The 27127-nt window shown below is 39.5% G+C and overlaps 1 protein-coding gene across 2 annotated transcripts; it reads right to left on the reverse strand.

Annotated features, from left to right (window-relative positions):
* Window positions 1-50: 50 nt before the first annotated feature.
* Window positions 51-26791, reverse strand: LOC111238950 (sarcoplasmic/endoplasmic reticulum calcium ATPase 2). 2 transcript variants are annotated; one of them, XM_022768686.1, is made up of 24 exons: window positions 26674-26791; window positions 26331-26348; window positions 26146-26228; window positions 23588-23692; window positions 20840-20978; window positions 13195-13275; window positions 12371-12456; window positions 11502-11657; window positions 11211-11352; window positions 10759-10925; window positions 7564-7652; window positions 7274-7376; window positions 7012-7143; window positions 6778-6897; window positions 6257-6475; window positions 6026-6149; window positions 5662-5873; window positions 5345-5565; window positions 5054-5256; window positions 4497-4582; window positions 4228-4361; window positions 3815-3932; window positions 3491-3611; window positions 51-1066 (listed from the first exon to the last, which is right to left on the reverse strand). In XM_022768686.1, exons 1-24 carry the CDS (start codon window positions 26789-26791, stop codon window positions 1053-1055), a joined length of 2991 nt encoding a protein of 996 aa, XP_022624407.1. In that variant the 3' UTR covers window positions 51-1052. The 2 variants fall into 2 exon arrangements, with proteins under 2 accessions (XP_022624407.1, XP_022624406.1); XM_022768685.1 differs by lacking the exon at window positions 51-1066 and having other exon boundaries at window positions 3280-3611.
* Between the last annotated feature and the right edge of the window lie 336 nt (window positions 26792-27127).

The raw sequence follows: 27127 nt of genomic DNA on the forward strand, positions 1-27127 counted from the left end.
ATATTGATCATGTAAGAATGCATTTAACTAGAATGGAAAAACAGACACAATTCAAATACTATATTATTTTATTTACCTGAAACCACAACCTCAGTAATGCATCTACAATCATTATTCATCCTCAATAATGATCGTCTTTTTACACATGGTTAATATTGTTCTTCGACCAGGAGTTACTGAGGGGACTGCACAGGCCCCCTCACATTAGATCACAGTTTTACAGCAGTTGATAAGGATACATGATAATAATAATAATGCAGAGGCTATATGAAAACAGGAGAACACTGTTGTATTGCAGGATAACCAGTCTGTAGTCCTCATTTCAAAAGGACTAATTCATCAGAATGTAAATGGTTCAGTGATCGGCCCACAGCAGTTAACAGGGAGGGGATTAAAAATCAAACTCAAGTAGAGCACAGTCAGGTTCAGCATGAGTCACTTCTCATTGTCTAATATTGTGCAAATTACCCAAACCGTTACAATAAAAACAGTGATTTCCCAATATCTACGATATATATCCATCTTAAAACCATCTTAATATGTCATTGGAGTATTATACATTAGAATCTATAAATACAAATTGCAAAGCCTACATACAGCTGAAACGCATGCATGATTTTTGTACACTGATGTACAGCTAAGACCATTCAACCCAGTGGTTTCAAAGATTCTCTACGCTACCATGAAAGTTGGAAACAAATTCTTCATGCAAGAAGGGACGTTGAGGGTGTCGAGAACTTCCCTGCACACAAAACTGGAATAGTGTCATATTGATATAGCATCTGCACACAGAGGTATAATTGTGTTCATGTGTTGTGGTGCATGGGGCCAAGGACCTATGTTTCCAGCCCAACCACTTTATATAGTATACACCCTTACGTATTTGGTCTTATTACTGTGAAAACATGTCCTTTTTTTTTTTGTCGGTGCAAAGGTACACACACTGCTGGTCATCATGGTGTCTGAGGTGTGTGAGGTTAGAGTGAGCACACATGCTGGATGGTAGGACAACTCCAGCCTCTGAGCCCACTCTTTAAGTTTTATGAAGCTTTTTATGAGAGCCAACCTAAAAAGGGAGAGAAAAATGACGTTAGTACAAAACAATTAAAAACTCCATGACCAATTTACATTTCAAAAAATGTACATTTTTCTGTGATGTGATCAAGAGTAGGTATCGGTTTCGTGAATATAAGCAAGTGTCAGGGTGGTGAAAAGAAGAGCACACAGTGACATTCACAATGGTGGCATGTGGTCAACATCAAGGCCAAGTTTCCCTGGTTTTCTTTAAGAATTGGCAACCCATAATCATTCCCTAGCATACCTGACAGGTAGATTAACATTTAAAACTTCTTTTATTTCCCTGATGTCTTAAGTTGCCTGTAGAACATAATTTCCCAAAAGGTTTCTCTAAAAAGAAAAAAAACTCAAAACATCTCAGCTGTGTCCTTGTTTTATCAGATTCTACTGTGGCGATGTGGCATCTATTAGAGTATGTATGAAGACAAATGGATACTCACTCTAGTGACAGGGGAGCCAATGGAAGGCATTGAGGAAGAAAGCACACAGTTGTTAAGTGGAACACAAACACACCCAGGCTTCTACCCCGAAAAAACACATGCTTTAGACAGGGGTTTTTCTCACACTTGCAAATTTCCATACAAAAGGATTCTCAGGATTAGTGCAGTTGACTGGGCTCTGACCCAACACGTATACACTACCACAAAGTATGGTATGCCCAACACAAACTAAGATCTTCAAATATTAAAGCCTGCAAGTCAAATTCACACAAGATCTGTCCCACTGTGTTGTGAATATCTCCTTCCCGTCATGTTGTGCCAAGAAAACTGAAGCATTCATATGTCTGAAATGATTTGTATTCAAGTATAATGCACATACAAAAACACTGGATATGAATAATGTTGATAACCATTGGCCTCAATCTATTAAATAAAGACAGAAAACACTTTGATTCAAAGGTTTCAAAAGTGTATTTTTCCTTGAAGTAAAAAACAACATTTTGGGTTCTTATTTGCAATCCAAGTTCAAGTTGGAGTATTTGTATTAGTATTTTTTCCTTAAGACTTTAATATTACTGTCCTTTGAATCAAACGCCATGGAGATGGTAATTAACATACATCATCCCCAACCAGTTCTGTCTCCAGAGCAAAACACAAATAAAGTTAATGAATGTCAATCAATACAAACAATATATATCCTTAAAAGTGTTAGAGTGAAGGAAGTTTGTGTTCTTGGTTTTCTGCACAAGCAAATAGGGGCACACCTCAGATGTTACGCTCTAGCAAGACCATAGAGGAAAAGCATCTAGAGATGAGCAAAAACATTTCTTTTATCATATTGAGGTAGCTGTGCTCTGCCCAGTGCAGAAAAACTGGCTTATTTTCAAATCATGATAGTAAAAAAAAAAAAAAACAAAACATCCATGAAGTTAATTTATACTCTAACAATGGGGGGTGGGAGGGGGGGCAGGATACACAGTTAAATTAGAAATGAGAATCCACATACAGTTCATGCTTGGTCACAGGACATGCGGCTTTTCTTTTTCAGGATTTTTTTTTTTTCTTTTGTTTAAGCGGAGCATTCAAACGTTCACTCCCAAACCTTTCCCCATCCTCGTCTGCCACATGGAGGTGGTCTTCTCTGAAAGAGTTCTGAGTTTATACTGAAGACACAATGGTAAACATTAGAAAATAAATCAAGGCGGTATGTCTAAGCCACACTGGTCAAACAATTTACAGAGCCATTAAAAAAAAATTTTTGCATAAAATAGTGTTCATTCTCTGTACAAATCAATTAATTTCTGATATCTTAAATTTTCTTTTCATGAAGAGGGAATCTAAGCAAAACAATCTCCTGTTACTGTAGTGACATGAGACAAAAAATATTCCCAAAATCATTAAAAATATAAACCTCAAAGGCAATATTGACATTAACAAAAAAAAAAAAAAAAAAAAAATGGCAACAGTATATTTTCTTTCAAACCAGCAACGAAGTCCACAGCTATAGGAGTGATGGTCTTCTAACACTCGCATTTAAAGCCTCACCCATTCACAAAATCCTATCCCAACTCAAAACAGGTGACTTCTCAATGTTAACATTTTATATTATTTGTTACGTTTCGTATGTTAAAGTTGGTCCTTCTCATACACACACGGTAGGCACGCACAAGCACACACACTAACTCTACAAACGCGCACACACACTAGCTATGCACATGTGGGAAGGCAGAGAGGGAGAGGAAAGAGTGAAGTGATGGCAGTGGGGTGGGGGGGATGGGTGGGGGGGGGGGGATGGAAAAGTCGAGGTTGTGCTCAAGTCAGTCAGGACCAGAACATGTCGGCCATGTTAGTGTCGGAGCTGTAGATCCAGAGGACCAAGGGGAGGGAAATGGCCACGAAGGGCCAGGAGATGCCCTCCATACATGCAGACAGGGAGCAGCCTTTGGAGCCGGCAGGCTTCTCCAAGTCTTTACCGGGCTCCAGGTAGTTTCTGGCGGCAAACTTGAGAAACTCGTCCAGTAGAATGACAGGCAGCGAGATCTTGAGCACCATCAGCCACTGTGTCAGATTCAGAGGGGTGATCTGGAAGATGATCTGAAAAGAAGCATAAAAGACAAAAGTCACATTGTGGCTCAGCCTAAATGGTACATTTTTCCAATTTTGAGATACATCAGACTAAATCTCTAATTTAGCTTCATGGTTGACAGAGTTGTTGTATCATGATAACGCTTTTCACTCTGCATGTCCTCATTTCACAATACTACATTATGTGTCAAACTAAAAGACGTATTTCTCACTGGAAGAGGCTCCACATAGAGGATAAGGAAGTGAAGAGACATGGAGAGGCAGATGGCTCCCAGCAGCCACACGTTCTCCCAGGGAGGCATACGCAGCAGGGACTGGTTTTCTGACACACTGAGAGACAAGGACAAATGCACGTTTGTTAAAAATTCACTCAAGAGCCATTACTTCTAAGTACCACAATGTATGCATATTATCCCACATAAAACACATGGTTTGTGTGGAAGTGGAAGAGGAAATAAAGACCAGGATGTTGTAGCACAAACTTCAAGTAATACTAACAAAACAGAAGTTAGGTCCAAGCTCGTCATTCAGAGCCATATCTGGAAAAAATTTTTGTTTCTGCTGACTAAAGAGCAATCCTACTGAACACGTCGGACCTGCTGGAAGATACCTTGCTCACACTGACCTGTTTAGGGCATTGCACATCTCAATGGTGACCAGCACAGACAGGGCCATCGTCATAGGGTAAGGGGACTCAAACACCCTACAGTCCATATCCTGGAAGTCTGGATTCTCTGGAGCACACTGCAGGAAGTGGCTCTGTAAGAAGTGAAAAATGATTCAGTCATATCACTGTTTGTGGGGAAAAAAAAAAAACACAGAGCAAACAGCAGATGGATTTAAATTTTGCATTCACGTGTGTTAAGTTAATAGTTGTTTGGATGTAGTTCATACCAGCTGGTAAAAGGTAATCCTTGGTCCATCCTCAGCAGCAACAAACCACCAGGCAGCAGCACCGACAGTGGCAGCACCCACATAACCTGATGATGCAGACCAAAAAGATGTCTTTCAAACATGCACACAATGACACAGATGCCTGGTTACTTGAACCGGAGAAGACAGCAAACTGTAATTACATGTGAGCGCTTTTGTGACTACCTACATTAACTGTACGTTCACATCATGCTAATGTGGTAGATTTGAGCTAACAAATTGCTAGTTTTTGTGCTGGTTACGTGGCACTGCCAGGACATTAAACCAGAAGCCCTACTGTATGACTACAAGCTGATGGTTGATGCTTCCTAAAGTTTTCTGCCAATTATGTAGAAACAATCAAGGAAACATCAGAACATCTGCAGGCATTACTCATTAAATACCAGTTCTTTTCCCTTAAATCACTTGTTGAATCCGCATAGTAAAAAATAGGAAAAACTAGATTCAGGTGTCACAGGCAGCACACAATCTGTCACACTCTGTCCTTCCACAATAATGATCCAAATTTCCCCTCTTACATCCAATGGCTAGGTATCTGAAGAAGAGCCATCCAGAGATGAGGGGCTCGCGAGCGTTGCGTGGGGGTTTGTTCATGATGTCCAAGTCTGGCGGGTTGAAGCCCAATGCGGTGGCAGGCAAGCCGTCAGTCACCAGGTTGACCCAGAGCAGCTGAACAGGGATGAGAGCTTCAGGGAAGCCCAGAGCCGCAGTCAGGAAGATACTACATACAAAAGAAGCATGATGTACGTCAGTGGGATTGTTATTTATACGGGGAATGGAGTGTGTTTATATAAACCAGCCATCCTTACCAGACAACTTCGCCCACATTTGAAGAGATGAGGTATCTGATGAACTGTTTCATGTTGTTATAAATGGCTCTGCCTTCCTCGACTGCAGCTACAATGGTGGCAAAGTTGTCATCAGCCAGCACCATCTCAGAGGCGGTCTTGGCCACAGCTGTGCCTGAGCCCATGGCAATACCAATCTCAGCCTTCTTTAGAGCAGGAGCGTCGTTTACTCCGTCACCAGTCTGAGGGGGGAGTGAAAACCAGGTCAGGAAGTGATAAATAATGTTAATGTTTTAGAGGCGATTATCAATGACAAAAAAGCATGTCCCTTTTCTTACCATAGCTGTAATCTCATCATAGGACTGCAGGTACTCCACAATCTTGGATTTATGTGAAGGCTCAACACGAGCAAAGCAGCGGGCCTTGACCACAGCTTCTCTTTGTGCAGCAGGTGACAGATCATCAAACTCTCGGCCAGTGAAAGCCATGCTGGAGACGTCATCCTCCTCACCGAAAATACCAATACGTCTGCAGATAGCCACTGCCGTTCCTAAAGTACAGATGAGGGAACATTATTTACTTCTTAAGGCTTCCTGGAATTCAAGTGTGTAAATTAATCTTGAATTAACACTGTGCAGAAACTATAATGATATGTGCCAGTCAAATTTTATTCTCTGCGCAGATGTGACTCTCTCTACATACCCTTGTTGTCTCCAGTGATCATAATTACTCGGATGCCAGCAAGACGGCAGAGTCTAATAGAGGCTGCCACCTCTGCTCTGGGAGGATCCAGCATGCCCACACAGCCGACAAACGTCAGATCAGTCTGGATGATAACAAAGAGAAATAATTGCATCTTAACAAAATCACACCACTGAGGAACCTAGAAACCAAAAGCAGAATCCAGCCAAATCAATCTTTCCAAGCTCTTACCTCATACTCAATAAAGCGGGTGGAGTCCTCTAACACCAGTTCATCTTTGCTCATGGGGTTGTCTCGGGTGGCCAGAGCCAGACAGCGCAAGGTGTCCCTGCCAGTTCCATATTCTCTGATGACAGACATTAGTTTTTCCTTGATGCCGGGGGTCAAGGGCACCTTGTTACTGCCAACCCGGACATGTGTGCACCTGTCAATCACTCCCTCAGGAGCACCCTAAAAGCAATCAAAGAAAGGAGAATAAGGACAAATGAAAAGAAAGGACATAACAGTCTGTAAGAGAAACTCTTTCAACAAGAAAAACTTTGTTAAATATTTTGCAAAAATCTGAGGAACCCCCCCCCCCTTTTTTTTTTTTAAATTGTCCATCATGATTATCATTATAGTACTATCAGGTTAGTGAGAAGGTTAATTTTAATAATAACAATATCTAGTGACACCTGTAATGTCATGTTTTGTGTGTCACAACCTTGGACGATTCAAACTCTACATTAAGTCTCACTGTGACTATTTCTTACCTTTACAAACATCTTGCCAACAGAGGAGCGGGCTTTATTAGGAGTGCAGTACACAGACATGGACTTCCGGTCTCTGGAAAACTCCAAGGTAAACTCTTTCTTCATCAGCTGCTTGATGACCTGAAGATACGATAAAACACAACTGCAATGAGCATCTTCAAAGAGGAGGTGAAAAATGTGTAAGCACAGTTTTCATAACAAGGAAATGACTTTAAAGAACTGAAGGTTACATACAGAATTACAGGCGTTAGCTCGCTCAATCTTGGAAAGGCCTTTAACATCTGTATCAAACACGTTCATCTTCTCCACCAGGCATGTGAGAGCTGTCTCTGTGGCCTCACCGACCTTCTCATACACACCTTTGGTCTGGACAGACACACAGACACACAGAGAGAGAGAAATGGTCAATCTTCATCCGCAAATGTCAGGTGAAAAACATGTCAGGTGTTGCCAAGGATTGTGTACCAATTAACATTGAAAAATCTTCACCACTAACCTCGTTATAGTCCAATGAGGAATCATTACAGAGAGCACAGATAGAGGCCAGCTCCACCAAGGCATCATACTGGGAACATTTGACTGGTTTTGCATCATGGTACCTAAACAAAAGATGGATGTAGAAAAGAAGCAACTAGTCAGCCAACTGTGCAGTGGTATACATTAAAAACTAATTTTCACCATATCTTAGAATAATATCTTCTAAGTAGTATGAGATTGATGAATTTTATTATTAATACATTATTTTCACTTTAAAAAGGAAACAGGCTGAAGACACTGAATACTCACACTTCTCCATCTGGGGCATATGTGGAGCCTGTGACAGTGAATTCCTTTAAGGAACAGTGCTCGCCCTCTGCTCGGTCAATGATAAACATCTAGAAACACAAAAATTGTAGAGACAAACTATTAGTACTTAATACTGATACTACACCCCTACTGTATCTGTGGGTAAATACCTCTGGATTAAATGAACAGGAAAAAGCTGAGAGGCTGAGGGACATTGCTTTCAGCAGGTGGCAGCAGACTACCATCCAAAAGAAACCTTCACATCATGAGTCCACTTGAACATAGAGCAGGGTATAACAATGAAATGCTGAGCCAAAGCAGACACTGAGAACTCTGGTGGGGAAGGTCCATAAATGTCATGTTACAGCAAGGCAGACACAGAGTTCCTCATGAATACACTCTATATAAAGTGAATCATACGAAGGCGGAAATAGTTTGACCATGAGTATCAAAACCTTTGCGTAAGGACAGTAGTTACAGTCTCTGGTTTATTAAGGTCCTTTAGAAAATTCATTCAAAAACTGTTTTAGTGGAGATGCACATAGTAGAATGAGAATTTTTACAGATATGGGAAACCATGACCAAGTTTAACATGTGAGAGGAAAAAAACCCAATCGAGGTTTTGAAGTTAGACAGCATTAGGGATGTTAGATATGCAGAAGAAATCATATTGCAATTATTTTGGCAGATATTGCAATTACGATTTCAGTTGGAATGGTTGTTTTTGCATTTCATTTTCACTGAAAAAAAATTTAAGAATGATGATGATGGGATTTTTGTTACTCTTGTACCAAAAAACCATGTTTACATGTTTTGGTACGTCTGGAGAATTTGATTTGTAGGCTGGGGCGTCTCTGTAGCACCACAATGCTTATTGTGCTATCAATGCACAGCAATGTTGTGACACATTTTACCTTTATCAAAAAAAAATGCAGCTCCTGCAATTTGGATATTGCACCTGGCCATATTGCGATTTCGATTATATTTCGATTAAATGTGCAGCCCTAGACAGCATGAGAATTCTTACCTCAGCTGTCAGATGTTGTAATTCACTCATACGTAACAGATTCTTACATCTAAAGCAATTCATTTTCCCAAAATTGAGAGTCAGGACAGAGATGTTGCAGATGCATCAAGCACAGGTTTCTCTATCAGTGACTGACAAATGACCAGGAATAGCATCCAACTGGTTTCCAAAATGAAACCTTTCAAAATTGCTAAACATAATTTTCAATTAAAAAAAAAAAGTAAAGGAAGAGTAAAGGAAGACCAGACAGACAGCAGAGAGAGCGAGAGAGAATCTTTCAACACAAGGTCAGTTATGCAACTCTAATGCTGGTTCTGCTGCAAGTGACTAACTACTGCATACTGATCAGCATGCTGCCTGAGCAAGAAGGGGGAGGAGAGTGGAATGAGGAGGGAAGAAAGGAGGAGGGAAACAGAGGAACAACAAGATAAAAGGCTGACGAATAGTACTGAGGAAGATGGTGGGACAGAGCAGGAGAGAGAAGTATGATGAACAAAAAATTAAGAGATGCTAACAGGAACAAAGGAGCTTACACCAACAGGGAAATCATATATACTTTGCAAGTCTTACATGGTCAGTAAATAGATAATAGTTCATATACCCTAAGGTTATTCATGCTCATATGGGATGAGAAAGTAAATGTATACACACAGCATGTAGTTTTGGATTTTACTTAATGTCTGCCTATGTACAACTAAATCTTTCATTATCCGTTATTAGCTATTCAGTGTCAGCAATGCTCACTGCCCAGTAAATCCCTAATGTCAGCAAAAGGCTTTCAGGGTTACTTCATTGCTCACTGAAAGTTTACACTTGAAAAGTTCTCAGATGTCAGGAAAGTAGCCAGCCTTTGCCCTTTCCATCTACGGCAATGGTTTTAAAAATCTCCACAAGGTGCAAAGCAGAGCTTGTCACTGCTAATTGTACTGTTTTTCCTGAGGAGGATGTAGACAAGCCACACGCTGCCTCATTGACACATGGTGCTGACACCATTTTGTGGCCATAACAACTTAAATACTAATTGTTGGGTTCATTAAAATTTTGGGACCTACAAACAGATCACAGGTCACAGACCAAGAAATTTTTTGAGACCTAGCATTTAGCGATGGATCACTCAGTTTAATTTTAATCACAATAACAGTATTTCTCTGTGTGGACCAGTTATGAGAGCATCATTGTCAAATGATCTGAAATCGTCTGCTTACACAACCAGATCTAAGGCAGCATGAACTGTGATGATGGGTAATTTACAAAACTTGTGTCATAAACCTCAGGATCAAGCAGGAGTATGATTACAATCATGAGTGGTGGGTTATTTTGGTCTAATAACTGATTTTTTCTTTAATGACACACGGCTGTTGTTATGTTTATATAATGTTATCAAGTTCATATGGTAGTTGAGCACTCTCACCTGTTGACATTCTGAAGAACAAACCTACCATGTAATGTCTTGACTCTACAAGGTAGAGAATAACATTTACACTGGTTACTATGAAACCAGTGTAAATGTTGTTAGATAAGCTAACAATGTGAAATTAATTTCCGGTGAACTGAGTTGACTGTTGAAGGTTAGTGAGGCGACTTTAAATGACTGTTTTCAATAGCAACAATAGTCTGTAAGGTAAATATGGGAAATAAGGGGGGTAGATATAGGATTTCAGATTCCCTCTTAATTTAAATAAATAGATAACCATAAACCTATGCGATACAAATTAGATGAATATTTCATTTTGAAATTGCCAGGTGCAATTCACTTGAATTGTTCATGAGAGGACTGCGAGAGACTTGGCTGACAACATGTTTGCTGTTCGAACATCAGTCAAGTGAAGAGGTGATGACAAGATCTCCTTTCCAGTTGAAATGTTCTTTAACTTTACATCTTAGCTTAATTTGTTGAAGCTTTGAATTATTTATTAACATCTTGTTCTAAATGCAGATTTCTGACCGGTTACCCCACAGACTATGATTCCCCAAGCTAGCAGGCTAGGTTGGCTCCTTCACATTGCAGTGTGTGTGTGTGTGTGTGTGTGTGTGTGTGTGTGTGTGTGTGTGTGTGTGTGTGTGTGTGTGTGTGTGTGTATATATACATTATTAATTAATAAATGAAATTCACAAAATGAGATGTTTCTGGTTTCTTCTGTCTCAGTCATTGTTGACCGTTCTCTTACCCTGCACACAGACATCTGATTGGTGGTCAGTGTGCCGGTCTTGTCAGAGCAGATGACAGATGTACAGCCAAGGGTCTCCACAGAGGGCAAACTGCGGACAATGGCATTCTTCTTGGCCATGCGGCGTGTTCCTAACGCCAGGCAAGTAGTGATGACAGCAGGCAGACCTGGAGAGAAACATCAACATAAACACAGAGGAAAAGAGAGGGATTAAGACATACATGAGAGATAAATGGTTACAGAAAAAAATGGAGACATCCATTTATATTCATTTACTCAAGTGGTGAAACTATCCTTAGTCACTGTAGCATGAAGTATTGAAAAATAGCCCAGATTATAGGATTTTCCAACCAACTGTTCCAGCAGTCTGAATAGCAGCACAATATTGGGAGTCTCACAGCACAAATAGCATGTTAAGGACATATCTGCATTTGTGCAGCTCTCCAGCTTACCCTCAGGGATAGCAGCAACTGCCAGAGCCACAGCGATCTTGAAGTAGTAGACAGCGCCTCGAATCCAGGAGCCTCCATGGACAGGATCGTTGAAATGTCCAATATTGATGATCCACACAGCAATACAGATCAGTGAAATAACCTTGAATCATACATTAGTTTAAATTTAAAATCACATTAATAGTTATCAATTAATCATAATTAAAATCAACATTATATATTCTGAGCAACCAGAAATAGCTGAGTACAAAAAGGCAAGAAACAACAGTGAGAGAGAACTTCACAAATAACCTTAGATAGTTGCTGTCCGAATTCATCCAGCTTTTGCTGCAGTGGTGTGCGCTCCTGCTCTGTTGATGCCATCTCATCTCGGATTTTGCCAATCTCTGTGTTGCCACCTGTGGCCACCACCACACCAACAGCTTTACCAGCTGCAATGTTGGTGCCCTGTGAAGGAGTAGTGAAAAGCAGTAGAGACAGACAGTAGAGTAGATAGTAGAGAACAAACATGTCATGCATTAAGCTTCTGGGCATATGAGTGAAAGTAGTTAAACAACTTTGAGATGTGTCACAGAAGACACACACACACACACACACACACACACACACACACACACACACACACACACACACACACACACACAGGATTCAACATGCAGCAAGAATCAACATGCAGCAAGAGTTAATGCATCACTTTCTTAAATTAATTGTAGAGACAAGTGAAAGGGGTCATGGCAATGTATTTCAATTTTTGCCTGGAAGCAAATTTGACAATTTCTTTTGTAGATGAAGGTGCACATAATTAAAATCCTTTCAACAAATAAAAAAAACAAACTGCTGAGGACTTTTATCTGTCTAGACATGAACTGTTTTGTACTTTTCATTCATGTGTAAGACAGAAAAAGCAGGGACGTAATTGGATAATTCAGTATTTCCCCAGAAGTGCTGTTATCTTAAAATAGCAAAAAAAAGTAGATGTGAGAAGGAGGGATATAAAACAAATAGGAGGAAGATGACGACAGCAAAACATTGTTGCCCTTATAGGTGTTGCCAGGCTCAGAGAAAAGATGAAAAGAGCAAGGATTTAAAAAAAAAAAAAACAAAAACAACAAAGTGTAAAATGAGACGAACAGCCAAAAATGGTCTTGTGAGTCACTCACAGAAAAGAGCATGTTCTTCTTGTCCTGGTTGACAGCACGAGGGTCAGGCACCGGGTCAGTGTGTTTGATCACAGACACCGACTCTCCTGCAGGAAGAGGAAACAAAAGATATGAGAGAGGTAAGCAGTGGGAGAGTTCCTACGCAGGAGAGTAAATTGGTAGCTGTGATGCTTGGCTGACACTTTGGGCAGATGTGTGGAAAAGTCTTTGCAGCTGACTGAACAGGCCTGACAATTATCAAATGCTGCACTGCCACTGCCTTTCAAACCCCATATCTGATGGTGTGTTTGTGTGTGTAATCAACTGTGCAAGGTCTGCACTGTTCTGACAGAGTAAGGCAGGGAGCATTTGACAGGCCGTATGGCCATGAATGGGGAGAGGAAGAGAGGAGAAAAATAGCTGAAACACTAAAATATCCCATGGAATTTGCTACCAATTAAGGCAGCAGAGCAAGACAAGAGATTTAAGGACTTGATTCACATAAACCTCTTCTTTCATGCATTATCCACCACCCAGTGTTCTCCCCTTATTTTCCATTTACCTCACTGCCCAATTATCCATCATGACTACAGGTTATAAAGAAGGCAATGCACCATTAATTGCTGCTTCTTATTTTGCTACTTCTGGGTTGATCAGAAGAGGCGAGTTGTTGCAGAGGCAGGCCAATAAATAATGTACAAGTAATACATGTTTACATAAGTAAGCTAAAAAGGAAGAACTTCAAGGACAGTATTATGTAAACATACAGAATGCAAAATTATAATGGCAACTGACTGAAACTCACATAGACAAAGGAGCTTTAGGAAATTTAGAAACAGTTTTACCTGTAAGAATAGATTGGTCTACCCTCAGCGTGGTTGACTTGATAGAAGACAGCCTGATGTCTGCAGGCACTTTGTCCCCAACTGTGGACAGAAACAGCAAAGCAGAGGAGACATGTAAGTACTTCTTCACAACTTAAAATCATCTGTAAATGAAACAAGACCACAGGTGTATACATACCTTGTGTAACTGGATTAAGTTAATTTTAAAGTTGTACAAACACAGTTGTAATAGCAAATAAAAAAGCAGAGTGGTGTCATGTAAATGTCCCACATGTTAAAAAAAAAAAAAAAAAAAAAAAAACATCCTCTAAAATTAGCGCACTGTATAATGAAAAGAGAAAATACTTAAGATAAAAGCAATAAACAAAAATCACCACACAGACACTTAAGTCTTGGAAATAAAATCTACTGCTGTGTAATCCCAGCTCATCCCCCTATGGGAGTAATAAAATAATCAAACTCAAGTTTTTTGTTCGGGAGAGGCTGAGAGAGTGTCATGCATTCAAAAATTAATGTTCCACTCATCTCCTGTACGGGACACAAATAGATTGCTGCTCATTCTTTCCACTAACACAAGGCTTTAGCAATCCCTAGTAAAACAAATGTAAAATGTAGATATATAGCAGATCCCAAACAAGTGCTTCCTTTGCAGAAAGAAGATAAGTACCATTAAAGCCAGTGACTTTTAATAGCTTTGCTGTAAAGGGTATCTTTTTGGCTCCTTTGTATGGTTTTTACATGCAGTTAAGGCCTGATGTGAGCTGATAAAAAGTGCAGATAAGGATGATTGAAGAAAAAAAGTATTTAAAATTCAGGCCATATTCTGCACTCTTTTCAGCTTTCAAATTAATTTTTTTTGTTAAAAAAGTAAGATCCATGATGAAGAATGAAAAATATTACCTGAGAATATGTCTTGTCTAGTAATGATGTTCTCTGTACAATACTGTACTATTACAGTAAGACTATGGGCCAGCTATGGTTCCCTATGGCACCCAAAATTGAGGGCTAACATTTTAATAAAATTTGAAAACACAACGAAAAATGACAAAGTTGCATCAAAATGAAATGTTACTTTTAGCTTACAGTAAGACATCACATAGCTTCAAAGGGTGGTGGTAAAAGCAATATAAAGCAATGACCCAGAGGCTCTTAAGAGATCCCTCTGTGGACAGTGGAAAGTGGTGACAGACATGTAAACCAACCCATGGGCCTCTGCAGTGCCCCTCTGAGTAGAGAGTAAGAGATGAGGGGAGAAAGAGAGAAGAGAATGGGAAGAGAGATCAGATGAGTACTGCAAAACACACGTCCAAAAATGGGAAAACTATTTTGATCAGTTGCAAACATGTGCTGTTGGATTTGGGGGAGGGGGAATGATAAAAAACTTCTGTTTTAAGCAAGGAGAACCCGCTTCATGTCATATGAATTGAAATAGAAACAGTATGACATGTCCTTGTGTATGTACTGTTCATTCATTCCCACCATTATCATAAGTTTTAGACAGCTCTTATCCATTAATACAGAGACTGAAGTGGGGAAATTCTACACAAAAATTATGTAACCAATGAAACAGTATTGTTTCACATTTATTGCTTCTATGCCAATAATTAAAAAATTGATCTTATTACTGTAACATGTAGTAATGCTGAGTTCAGGGTGAGTGATGCTTCTGGACTGTACCAGCTGCACTACCAAATATAGTCCTCCAGTTGAATAGAGGCTGTCAAAACCACTTCATCATCACCTGTCTGCCTTCAAACTAGATCCTCCTTTAACACACAGGAGATAGTGGAGGAGATGAACAAGCATAGCATGAGGGAGGACACAAAGGAGATGAGGACCTGTATTTGCTGGTAATATTAAAGACTCAAAGCCCTGTGGGACTGTTCCTCCAACGTGTCACTAATTAGAAAACCTCATACCTTGAAGAAATAGTGAAACACCTCCCAATTTACCACCCATCATTGTATACTGTGAATAAGATCAGAGCATAGTTTGGCTGCAAGAAGACATTAAAATTAAATGTACTTTCTTTGGAATAATGAACCTACTACATTACAAACAGCAAATCATAAAATGGCCGGTAACAATTACATAAGCATAAGCTGCAATTATTAATTCATTTGAAATTACTGTTGCTGTTTATTAATGTTGCTACAAATCGTTTTAACAAAATAAACAAATACAGTTATTCAGCAATTATCTTCAGAACTTTGCTGCAGGGGGATTTGCAGCTGTTTCAACTAAGAGTGACGTTATCTTTCCTTTCATCTTACAGAACATGCCCTTTTTAGCTCCTATTTTTCTGGGAAAGAGTGGACAGCCTCCGGGATAGGACCTTTCCTTCTCCCATGTGAATAAAGGATTTTCTCTGTTATCTGTTCCCTTGGGTGATGGACAAATGTCAGGCTGCATAAACTTAAATGATAGCACTTCATCAGTTGGTAAAGTCCACTTCATACCCTTTCCAGGCCAGGGTCTAAATCCCTTCTTTTCCCTCTTTATCCTGACCATGGTCTAAACCCCTCCCCTGATATGACTGATGGTATAGTCATAACTCTTGTGATAAATCTCTGTAAATGTGAACTGCAGAAGACAACTATCCCATACAACAAAGGCTAAGGTCAACTCAACATCATAACATGGAACAGTCTGCATTTTAAATCTGGATTTGAGTTATAGCACAGACAGCACAATGCCTTACTGTACATCATGGGGGGTCCAGTGAAACTTTAGAGGTCTTAAGGGGGTTGTATATTTTCTCTCAGTGATTGAGGCTCTCTGATGTGCTAGCACGTAGACTTGCAGCCTTCTGGGATCTTTCATAAAGCCCTCTCCCACTCTTATGAATGGAAAAATTACAAGACCAAACTTTAACATGCACAAACATACATGACACTGTGCATGCAATGTAACTCCAATGTAATAATGGAGCAATACCTTGAACATGTGAGAGGCAGAGAAAAGTTGAATAGACAGGCAGCAGATGACGTACAGAGACAAACAGCATGGGTGTTGACAATAGACAGATCATCCTACACTGTTAAACATAAGAAAGGAAATCTGGCCACGTGGCCATCTGGAACACAAATTATTTATCGAATTGAATCTGTACCCTTTCTAAATGTTACATCCTGTCTTGCTGCCCCCCTAACCCCCCGAGGCCTGGACAAAACAAGATAAACTACAAACCAGGAAGAGCTGAGCTGATCAGTCTTACATGTAATACACATCTGAGTCAAATACAACCAGCAAGAGTGAATCAAAGGGAGAGAAAGAAAGTGAGAAAGACAGGACATGGTTTTATTCCTTGTGCACAGGATGCTGTTGATACAGGAGTCAAGGTCTTGACTTTAGCAACTAAGAACCTCTTGTCAATTATGGCATTGCAAGCTGAAACAAAAGCAAGCCAAAAGAGAGCAGAGAAGCAAAGAATTGTCACTGTTGCCTCCGTGGAGTGCTGGGAGTCAATTAAACCAGTAGAATCACTTAGGGGTTTTAATGAAACCTCACAATAGTCAAGAGATAGTGTATGAATGGCTCTACTGAGGGACAGTGAGTCACAATTATGTGGGCTGCGCAAGACAGAAAAGCAAGGCGTAACAGGACAAGCAGGAAAGCCAAGAACCTTCACTCTGAAAGTGAGGTGTGGAAAAAAAAAAAGAAAATACATTTTTGGCTTTTGGCAAGTACATGAAGGTTAAACTCATGATACCTGACTGTTATAAGACCTATCAAATTCCTGCCAGTTAAGCAGAGCAACCCTTTCTGACATTCAATGGTCAGAAATTTTTGCATTTTGCGAAGAAAGTTCAGAAGATTTCATACTGACATCAGGCATACATTAAGCAACAAAAACATTATGGAGAGTGGGTGAATTCTATTTAGGTCTTTTTTAAATTCAAGATTATGCATAATTTCCTCTCCGCCCATAGACTGATGTATTCAAGGCCGGAAATAAAAGCGTATTTCTTTTGGCAAGGCAGCCCCTTTTTCAGAAGTAGTAGCCCATTTCCCCTACAAACAGCTACAGGAAACCCTGCTCTAATGTCATTTTTTTTTGACTGATAGTGTCTTCAATCAAAAAAGGAAGTGGAAACCAACTGGAATAAATGACAGCTTATGAGAAGATCAACATGTATAGTTGTAAGTGTGTCTTAACCAAAGAAGGACACCTCCTTGTTAGCTCAAAGTATCTAATGAGCTATTAGCTGCAGCAATCTGGTCAGAACCCTCGATTTTATGGTTTCAGTGTATGGTTTCACACTTACCCTTAGGGTTGAAGGGTTTTTTTTTTTTTTTACCCCTTTTTTTTTACCAAAATTAGCACGTATTTTCCATGTTTTTATACATTAGTAAACCTGTTAAAAAAAGGCTATTGACTCCTTTCCCATTGCCGTTTTCCTAGTGTGTCATATTCAATATCACAAACACGCCATAGAGTAGGGTTAGTGACCAACAGAAAGCAGAAGGGAGTGACTATGTTACGGCAGTTCCTTTTTATGTCTTTCAATTCACTCTCATCAAACTCAAGCAAACTGAACAATGTTTGAGCGCTGCTTAAACTGATGGATAGAATTTGTGGCTGCAATTCCCATAGACTGTAAAAAAACAAAACAATAAATGCTCCTGGCTCTTCACGCACCAATGTCCAGAACATCAACACACATCATAGAAAAATCATAGAATTCCACCCAGGTGTTACGGTTCCATCACTATCAATCACCGCCGGAGCCCGTGACTCCTGAAGAGTCATTTGGCGAATTTGAGAATGAATGTGACTGTCTAATTGTATCATGTCGTTAAAATGTCCATATATAAGCTACCATGACATAGGACTATCACTTTTTATTCAAAATTCGGCATTCAAATTAATTCAGCGAATTGCAGGTCATTTCAATTTTTTTTCAATCTTGATTGTTTTAAAAAGTGACAGCCCTACCATGACATTGCAGCAATTAATATTCTAAACCCCAGCTGCACATTCATCCTTGACCTGCCTACAGTAAAACAGTGTCTCGGTGTTTTGTGATAAGTTGCTACAGAACCTTTATCAACAGCAATGTTAGGTGTTGCTTTACACCTAATATGTGAATTAGGTTATAGCTTTAGCTAAATTCAAACTCAACAGGATGTTAAATTTTGCTAAAACATAAAATTAGTATGGTATAGAATTAGAATGCACCAAAGGATACCATATTGACATCTCATCTAAAAATATTTTCTCTTAAAAGGTGACCATTAAATGACCACTTGCTACAACTGGCAGCTCAGAACTCTTCCACTGATACAAAAAGGAGGCAGGCGTTTCACTTGATACGCTGCCCACAAAATCAGATAAAGCAAACGGTGGTCATTGATACCCGTTTTATTCTGCACCAAAACAAACTGTTTGTGCAACACAGCCAAAACACTGAAATGTGACAAGTAAGCAAATACTGTAGGGAAAACATGTTGCAGAAGAACATCTTTGTTAGCATGGAAGACAAGAGGGTGCATGTAGAAGTGGACACAACTTTCACTGTGTCCAAAGATAGGACTGTGTGTATTTCACACACTCGGCACACAGATGTCTACTGACCACTTAACAACAATTGCCCTGATGGAGCATCTAAGGTGGCGACAGCAAAATTATCAGAGCTCTAGATCTAAAAGTACTTGAAGGATATAAACCATATGCCTTGTCTGACAAGACACTTTGCAGCCTGGCATTACACAGCCCCCATGCTGCAACTTGCTGGTCAACTGGTTGGTTGTCCTGCCACGGCTAATACAAACACATGCACTCACAGCTCTTTGGCTAAGTAAACGAAACTATGCAAGCTCCTGTAGAAACTGCTCATTTCAGTTTGTGACAGATCCATACTGTGCAACTAAAATCTGTTAATCCACTCCATCCTCATTACTTATGTGATCTCAGAGGCCCATCTATCAGCTTTAAGACCATATTTATGCAAACAGCTTGCTACCGCAGACAGTAAATCACATCCTATAACTGTGTATATAAAGGATGCAGAGCAGTTTGTTTGATTCAGATACTTTCCAACTAAAACATCACAGTTGGCACATTGAATGGCCTGTGTGATAAACGTTGCTACAACACAAAACAGTGGTTCTACTTGGATTATAACATAAAACAATGTCTGAAGTGTTATCATGAATGTTAAGTGCAACAGTCTGTGCTGAGATCAAGTCCTGTCAGAGGGGAACAAAAGGAGGAGGCTATAGTGGCCACATGATCACTGAGATTGGCAAACAGAAGCATCAAAAGCTGAGCATCAAATCATCAATCAGATTTCATTGATTCTGCTTCCATTTCTGATTCTTGTCTAACCCTGGTTCAGATTACTGTTATATTATTGGAGTAAAAAAAAAAAGAAATTAGTCTGAAAAGGTTCTTATCTTTTGGTAAAAAAAATAAAACAAAAGATATCCCCTATTATATTTTGCCATGCATAAGTTCATTGTTTTACATTTGCTTTTTCTTGAGGCTTTCTCTGTTATTTTATACAGTATTTACATTTTTGCTGTATGGTCACTGTACAGTATTTTGTGATGATTAACTGAAGTTTAGCACTAGCTCTCATCTGCAAGCTCCAATATTGTAAACACTGATGCAGACCAAAGCACAGTAGGTCCTTGTTTTAGAGCGGCTTTAATTTGTAATTTCTGGTTATTTGTTGGAGGCTAAAATGAGGTTTTGACCTCACTGATACCTTGTGTCTTCATTTAAAAATAAGCGTGTACTTTTATACAAGATCATTTTGTCTTAAGTCCTGCACTTATATTCTCAAAAAACAAGTTAGTATGAGCATTAACAAGAGAACTTGAGCTTGCTCAAGCTACACTGAAAATTTTTATTACTCAAGAGAGCGTAATACGGCGATGACTCTGAAAGGCACTGGAACGCTGAGGGTAAATCCATAAACCTTTCTTTTAGCTTTAGACAAATATTTAAAGAGAAAATATATTAAATTTTTCTGTGACCCTTGTCTACTAACAGTTTCTTTGTGAGAAAGAAAATAGAAAGCTACATCATTAACAGACACAGAGAAAGACTGAATGAAAGACAACCAAAGAAATGTAAGAGGGATCAAAGACAGAGAGCGGCCATTAAGAAACAAAGATCAGTAAGAAAACACAGAAACCAAGAGAAATGAGGAGCAGTGACGCAAAAGGCATAAACATATGTGGCCCAGTCCAAGTTGAGGTTAGCCAAGAAATGTTCAGGAACAGATTGGACCTCTGCTCTTGTATTGCATAACTGCTTTACTTACTATGCGTTACCATTATTCTGAAATTGTCATGGGAGTTGAACAGGATGAGACATCAGCTGTGTGTGTGTGTGTTTAGACTGTGTGAAGAGTACGTCATAACACTATTGATGGTGTTTACAAAATTGATGACCAATGTTATCTCTTAGTGTAACCAATAGCATCTGCGTGTTGAAAAACATCAATTCAATAAGCAATAATCTATAATAAATCTGACATTTCTTTAAATTGACAAATTTTTAAATGTGACTTCTCTAATCTGATTTTGTTGTTGACCTATTTTCTCCTGTCGTAATAACTCTCATGGAAGTGAGAACATTTGGCATATTAGAATGAAACCTGTCTGAATGCATTCCTGTTTTTTTCCATCTTACCTGCCACCTCAACAATGTCTCCAGGTACAATGTCCCGGGCCTTGATTCTCTGGACGCTCTTCCTATCCTGGCGGTACACCTTCCCCATCTCTGGCTCATACTCCTTTAGTGCTTCAATGGCATTTTCTGCATTTCGCTCCTGAACAGTAGAGAAGGATTAAGTTAAAGGATTAATTCACACAGAGAGTAAATGAAAAAAAAAAAAAAAACAGAATTTATAAGGGTGTGCGATTTGACGATTTAATATTGTATCGATTTTGAAGACGTCCACAATTTACATTATTACATCTCTTCATAGAGATTGTAACATTTTGCCATTGTACCAACTGTATTCGGTCGACCCTCATGACATGGATCCATGCTATGTTCACTACCCAATGGTGTCATTGCCTACTAGATGGCTGTGCAGTCTTCTCAGATGTGTTGTTACAGCTAAAGCACAATTATTCAAAATAGACTTAAAAGAGTTAACTTAGCCCAATCTTTACATAAGCAATGTGACAAATAAAAAATAAACTAAGTGCAAATCATGATGTGGTTATAGACAGTGGAGCAAATTCATGTAAACATTGGGACATGTTACAAAAGGCTAAGAACTGAAAAAAGGAAGACAGCTTTTGCCTCAGTTTTCTTTTCAGATGTGAAAAATATTGTTTGGACTTATGCTAACGTTGGACTTTTGTTTACTTTAAGCACTGGTATAAGTAAATATAAGTATAAGTCCCATAAGACTTCAACGCCATTCTTTCTGTTTTGTCCAAATGTTCCCTTCTTGCCTGCTCAGTTCCTTCCTGAATCATTCCTCACTTGCACTTTTATGTTAGTGCTGACTTCTCCTTGCCTGACTGAGTGCTCTCAGATTGGACAGGTTTAGTGGCAGCTCCCAGCCCAGCTGGCAGGCAGCACTCACCTAGACATGGCAAGACAGGGTAACACACCCCAGGACATTGTGGTCTTTTGTAAGGGATAGCAACTGGGACATGAAGCCATTAAAATGGCTGCCAGCAAAGGTGAGGGTTTACAAGGTTAAGAGGAAGCTAGAGAGGGCATGGAAAACTACACTTGCTTTAAATTCAATGAAACTAATTTCAAAACAGGCAGAGTCATGTCAATGACAACAAAAAAAGCAACAGGATTTGTTGCATTAACAAAGGCGGACAACCAGCTACTTAACAACTCCCCATTTACACAAGCCTCAGCAGGACCTTAAACAAGCATTTAATTAACAGGACAATCCAGCTGAGGCCCACCCAACCTACGAGGTATCTTTGATCAACTATACCAGGTGTGATTTGCAATCATGGGGATTGTTATTCAAAAGAGTTTATTAGACATTTATCCCAAAAAACACTTAAACAAACAAAGATGCACTTTGGATCTACGACAAGGGCAAGAAAAATAGACTTGAACAAGACCTAGAGCCCTCAATCTTTCAGCTCTGACTCCATGGGCGAAATTAACTCATTTGCAGATATTAACCGCAAGATACAGTGGTGCCCGTAGATATTTAGGAATATGTACATAAATGCTAGGTAAAAGTATGGTAAGATGTATGTGAAATAAACAAGAAACCAGTGACACATCATGTCTGACAGGGGAATGTCTATAAAATAATTGGCAATACATCAAAAACAAAATACAAGGAAAGTATCAGGTAATTAAAATATGGCTGCTTTAATAATTTGATTTAGTATCTTTACTCGTGTTAGTGGGTCTAATACATGAAGGACCCTCTAGAAACTTATTTAATCCATATAATTGCAAATCTCTTCTACTGTGTTAAAATGCCATGGGATCACCTCAGAATCCACATCCCCTACTCTAATATACACATATTACACAAAGGAATTGGTGCAGAGGGCCATGCTGCCTCCAAGACAACTTGACATGCCAGTCAATGTCTAACAGGAACATGCCCATCACAGTATTGTTCATCCCATTCCCTAGTGTGACATCCCAAGTATACAGTCAATCAATTCTGCCGAGAGCCGTTTTTGGGTGCATTAATCTAGACTAGCCCTCCACAAGGCATGTGCAAGGAGTTGGTGCACCTATCTATCATAACTAACTCTGGAATAGCACACTGTTCTGGGGCCATTTTGCATTTGATCAGCATGGGTGCCAGTCTAAAAAAAAAAAGGATAATTAGTTTTTCTCTGTGTCCAGATAAGTGCCTCCATCCACGACTGTTGCTGCCTTTGCTTCCTGCCTATAATTAAGGTGTATGTTGACAAATCAATACTGCCTCTCAAAGGAACTGACACTGTAAATCCTGGGGGAAAGCCAGGGCTCAGCAGGCACATGTGAACATGGAGGCACTGGAACTGCATCTTTTTTGTTTCACCCTTGCAGACCAAATGTTTTCTTGCTCAGTCAAAGGGCAAAAGCTAGTGTTTCTCTGAAAAGGTATGCTAATGAACAGGGATCAGAATATATCAAGTGAGGGGGAAGTGGAGCACGCCTGGCTTCCAATGTGACTGTGTCTTTACCCTGAAGATCCAATAGGATATATGCTGTACCCTTGGCCTGAATGAGAAATGTTGCATTTCAAATTTCTGCCTTTCATGATTAAAAAAATGATTATAAGCTTTTCTAGTGCACTTTTCTTTGCATAGCATTATTTTCCCCTTTCAGTAAGAATCCTCATCCTATAGAGCTTGCACATTCCCAACACACTTTTGGTGACAACTATCAAACTGGAGGAAGAAGTCATGCAGAGATACGCTTATAAAGTTAACATGTGTTTACCTGCCAGACTCCTACAATGGCATTTGCTATGAGAATAAGTAGGATAACAAAAGGCTCCACAAAGGCTGTAACGGTTTCTTCTCCCTCTTCAAACCAGGCCAGCACCTAAACACAAAACACAGAAAAAGAAATTAACAATCAAATATATTAGTGATAACAATTAATACTGAAATGTGAGACACAGGGAGCACTGAAGTCCTGACCTAAGGTAACACTGGCTGCAGCTCCAAATCACAACCAGAAATTAATACTCCCACTCGCTGGATAACCACGCCAAGAGGTGTTTACAGAGGATAACAGTTTGAACAGTTATTTGGTGTGGTCACATAATTTTTATTGCACGATAAAATACAGTTCTCTTAAGCAATGCAAAACTTTACAGACTTTGAAAATTGAATTGTGGTGCTCAATTTCCATGGAATATGACATTCTCGCTACTGAATCAGAATACACAGGATTTTCAAAATCACCACAATATGTAATAGATAATATCAGGGTGGCCAACCACTTTACGTCATCCACATGAATGGAACAAACAGGAGGTAGAAAGGTCAAAGCTATTTTCAACTTGTGTATTAAGTGGTGTTGGACAACTAGTTCTCCCAGTGTAGTTTTTGTCATCAGTCTTGTCTGACACAATATCCCACAACGTTTATGTATAAAAAGTATTACATAAGAACTGTAAATTAGTAAATGTATGCTCATTTCTGTAGGATTCTATATCATGTCATGATCAAAACTGACTGTACTCTGTAGTTCACAGAATGTGATGCAAACACAGTATAGTGAAGCATGCCAGAATGTAACAGATTGAACTGACATTCTTGCAGTGACGCTAGAATAGTTGTGTACACAATGATATAAGCTTCAGGCAGCTCTGATTCCAATGTACAGGCACTTTTCTATAGTATTTTTGTAATGATACATTGCCACTCACTTGCTGGACAATGTTGATTATCAAGTTTGTTTTGGTAAGAAAATTGTATTTACTTCCTCCCAGTGGCTTTACCACACACCTAGCTAGTAGGTGAAGTTGTGTCAGGACCTCACATTAACATTTACATATCTGGAATAATGATTTTAAGCATCTAACTCAAGCCAGCCTCTGCCAGTATTGCAGAAACTGAGGCCAGTATGTTAGAAAGGCATGTCAGAAATACTGATAATGTAGTAACCACTTTCTCCTCTTTTGGAATCTGTGCCAGGAGTGAATTGTGTCAACCAAAATCCCAATGGCCCCCCATCTTCTACTCAACAACCTATTTAAGCATGGCCAATCAAATGTCAAATTCAATTTTAAGTGTCCATTGCACTAAATAATTTATGTCCCAACCATCAGTTCCCGGCCAAGTGAATATAAAGTCTAAACAAATGTTGGTATACAACTTTGTAGTTGAAATGTTGTCACACTGAAATAGATGGAAATGTGTCTGCATGTGCGATTGAGAGCGTGTTGCTTACTACAACCACTGATTTATAAGCTTTGCAACCATAGCTGGCTGTCATCACCATGCCTCGAGAGTAGAAATAGGGCCACAGGATAGTGAACCTGACTCTGTGTCACACAAAAACTGCACTTGAGATTGCCACTCAGTGGTGAGAAGAACATATATATCTCAATTTTTTTCTGTTCATTTATGGATCTGTGATTTTGTATTCACAACAACATGAACACTGGACATCAAAGTAATAGTGAGACTTGTAATAAGAGTTTTAGTCATCTCTAAAGTGCAATGGCAAATTAACACCAGGAAATTCAATCATCAGAGCTTTCACTCTTAGACATAGCATGCTGCTCATTCCAACCACAAGCCACATAAACACTGAACATGCTAAAGTGACACAATCTGTTTCCAGTGTAACATGTCAGCATTCAACTGTGGACTTTTCTATTATTGACATGTAAATGTAATATCTACAAAACAACAGGCTAAAAGAAGCTGCAATGATTTAAGATTTTCTTCAAGAGCAAAAGCAGTAATGCACCAACATATAATACATTAAGACAGAATCATAAAAAAGTTAATCTGGGTTGTGTCACCAGACAGATTCTGGGCGCCTTTCTCCTCCACTTTGAACAGCATTCTTGCTAAACTGCAATCGGCACTCAATCAATCAGCAAAAGACTATATACACTTTGTAGGCTGACAGAGCTGTACACAGAAAAAAAACGACAGTGGACTCATCAATGTAAGGGTGAAAAGAAAGATGGTAGAGGAGATGAAGATGGACAATGTTCAAATGGCAGAGGGCCAAGTTTGACTGTTTTTCCCCTCCACACTAAAGGAAATTAAGCAGGTTCTTCTATTTATCTCAGAGTGAATTAACCTTTCATTACTCTAGCACTAAAATACTTACATACTATCTATACTTAACTCATCTTGAGTTGAGTGTTGAGTGTGACAACCTGCTCACAGACTTTTACTACTAATCTCTTTATCTTGATAATGTAGTAAAGGAAGTATAGGACTTATGTTTTACCAGAAGTAGCTCTACCTCAAACATATCAGTTGAATGAATACTGAACAGCCACTCTTACACAAATATGTTATACTTACAAAGGATATGCAGGCAGCAAGTAAAAGGATCCTCACAAGCAAGTCTTCAAATTGTTCAATCACCAGTTCCCAAAGGGACTTACCTAGAAGACAAGAGATAAATTCAAGCAAAAAAAACAAAATATTAAAGAGATTCAACACATAAACAGGTGGCTTCTTGCATGTATATACAATTGTCCACTCACCCTCCTCAGCTGGCAGTTCTGTAAGATCATCCCATCCACACCCCCACCGAAAGAGAAATTGACAATTAATTAAATGTTACTACTTAAAATAATAGCATGCTGTTGTAGCAGTGGTGAAGCACAACAACACAGATACATAATGTAATAGAGGATTTTGTGTTGAGTCACAAAAATGATGCTCTCCAATATTTCAACATACAGACCATGACGTCAACAACGTTTCTTTTTACTCTGCATGTCGCCCGTTACAAATCTAAAGCCATGGCCCATTCATAGGCTACATGACACTGTGGGGAATACAGCTACTTGTTTTTCAACAAACTGACGTTAACCAGCCCCTTACCGTTTGGTCCATATCGTTCCCGTTGTTTCTTCACTTGATCTAAACTCAGACCTGTGCTTTCATTCACGTTAAAAAAGCTGTAAACTTCTTCAACCGTCTTTGTGTGTGCGTTGTCCATGGTGAACGGCCACTTGAGGACACCGCTTGTTTCGTCCTGCTGGTCCCAACCTCAACCTGTCGTGGTTCTCTCCTTTTTTTTGGTGCCAACCCGTGATTTAAGACAAAATACTTGAAAATATTCGAGTGGGGGCCCACGGGGTTGATTGTTATCGGCTTGTTAGGTGTAACACCGGGGAGCGCGGCGTGCAGGTGTCTGGCGAGAGTGGACGGATTAGCGGCTCCTGAGCTAACGGTAGCTAACAGGCTAAAGCTAGCTAACTGTTGGGTTCCTCTGGCTCTGCTTGAATTCGCCGGCTGTGCTCTGCTAGCTTTCCCGCGAGACCTTTAACAAATA

Source organism: Seriola dumerili, unplaced genomic scaffold (genome assembly GCF_002260705.1).
Source record: "Seriola dumerili isolate Sdu_G_001 unplaced genomic scaffold, Sdu_1.0 BDQW01001815.1, whole genome shotgun sequence".
NCBI lineage: Eukaryota > Metazoa > Chordata > Actinopteri > Carangiformes > Carangidae > Seriola > Seriola dumerili.

Excerpts from the sequence above, each read along its gene's own strand:
- LOC111238950 (XM_022768685.1), bottom strand. The coding sequence starts at position 26,791 with ATGGACAACGCACACACAAAGACGGTTGAAGAAGTTTACAGCTTTTTT. Across the intron at positions 23,693-26,145 it reads TTGCTGCCTGCATATCCTTT|GTGCTGGCCTGGTTTGAAGA; the intron begins GTAAGTATAACA and ends TTTTGTGTTTAG. Across the intron at positions 6,476-6,777 it reads TTGGCAAGATGTTTGTAAAG|GGTGCTCCTGAGGGAGTGAT; the intron begins GTAAGAAATAGT and ends GATTGCTTTTAG.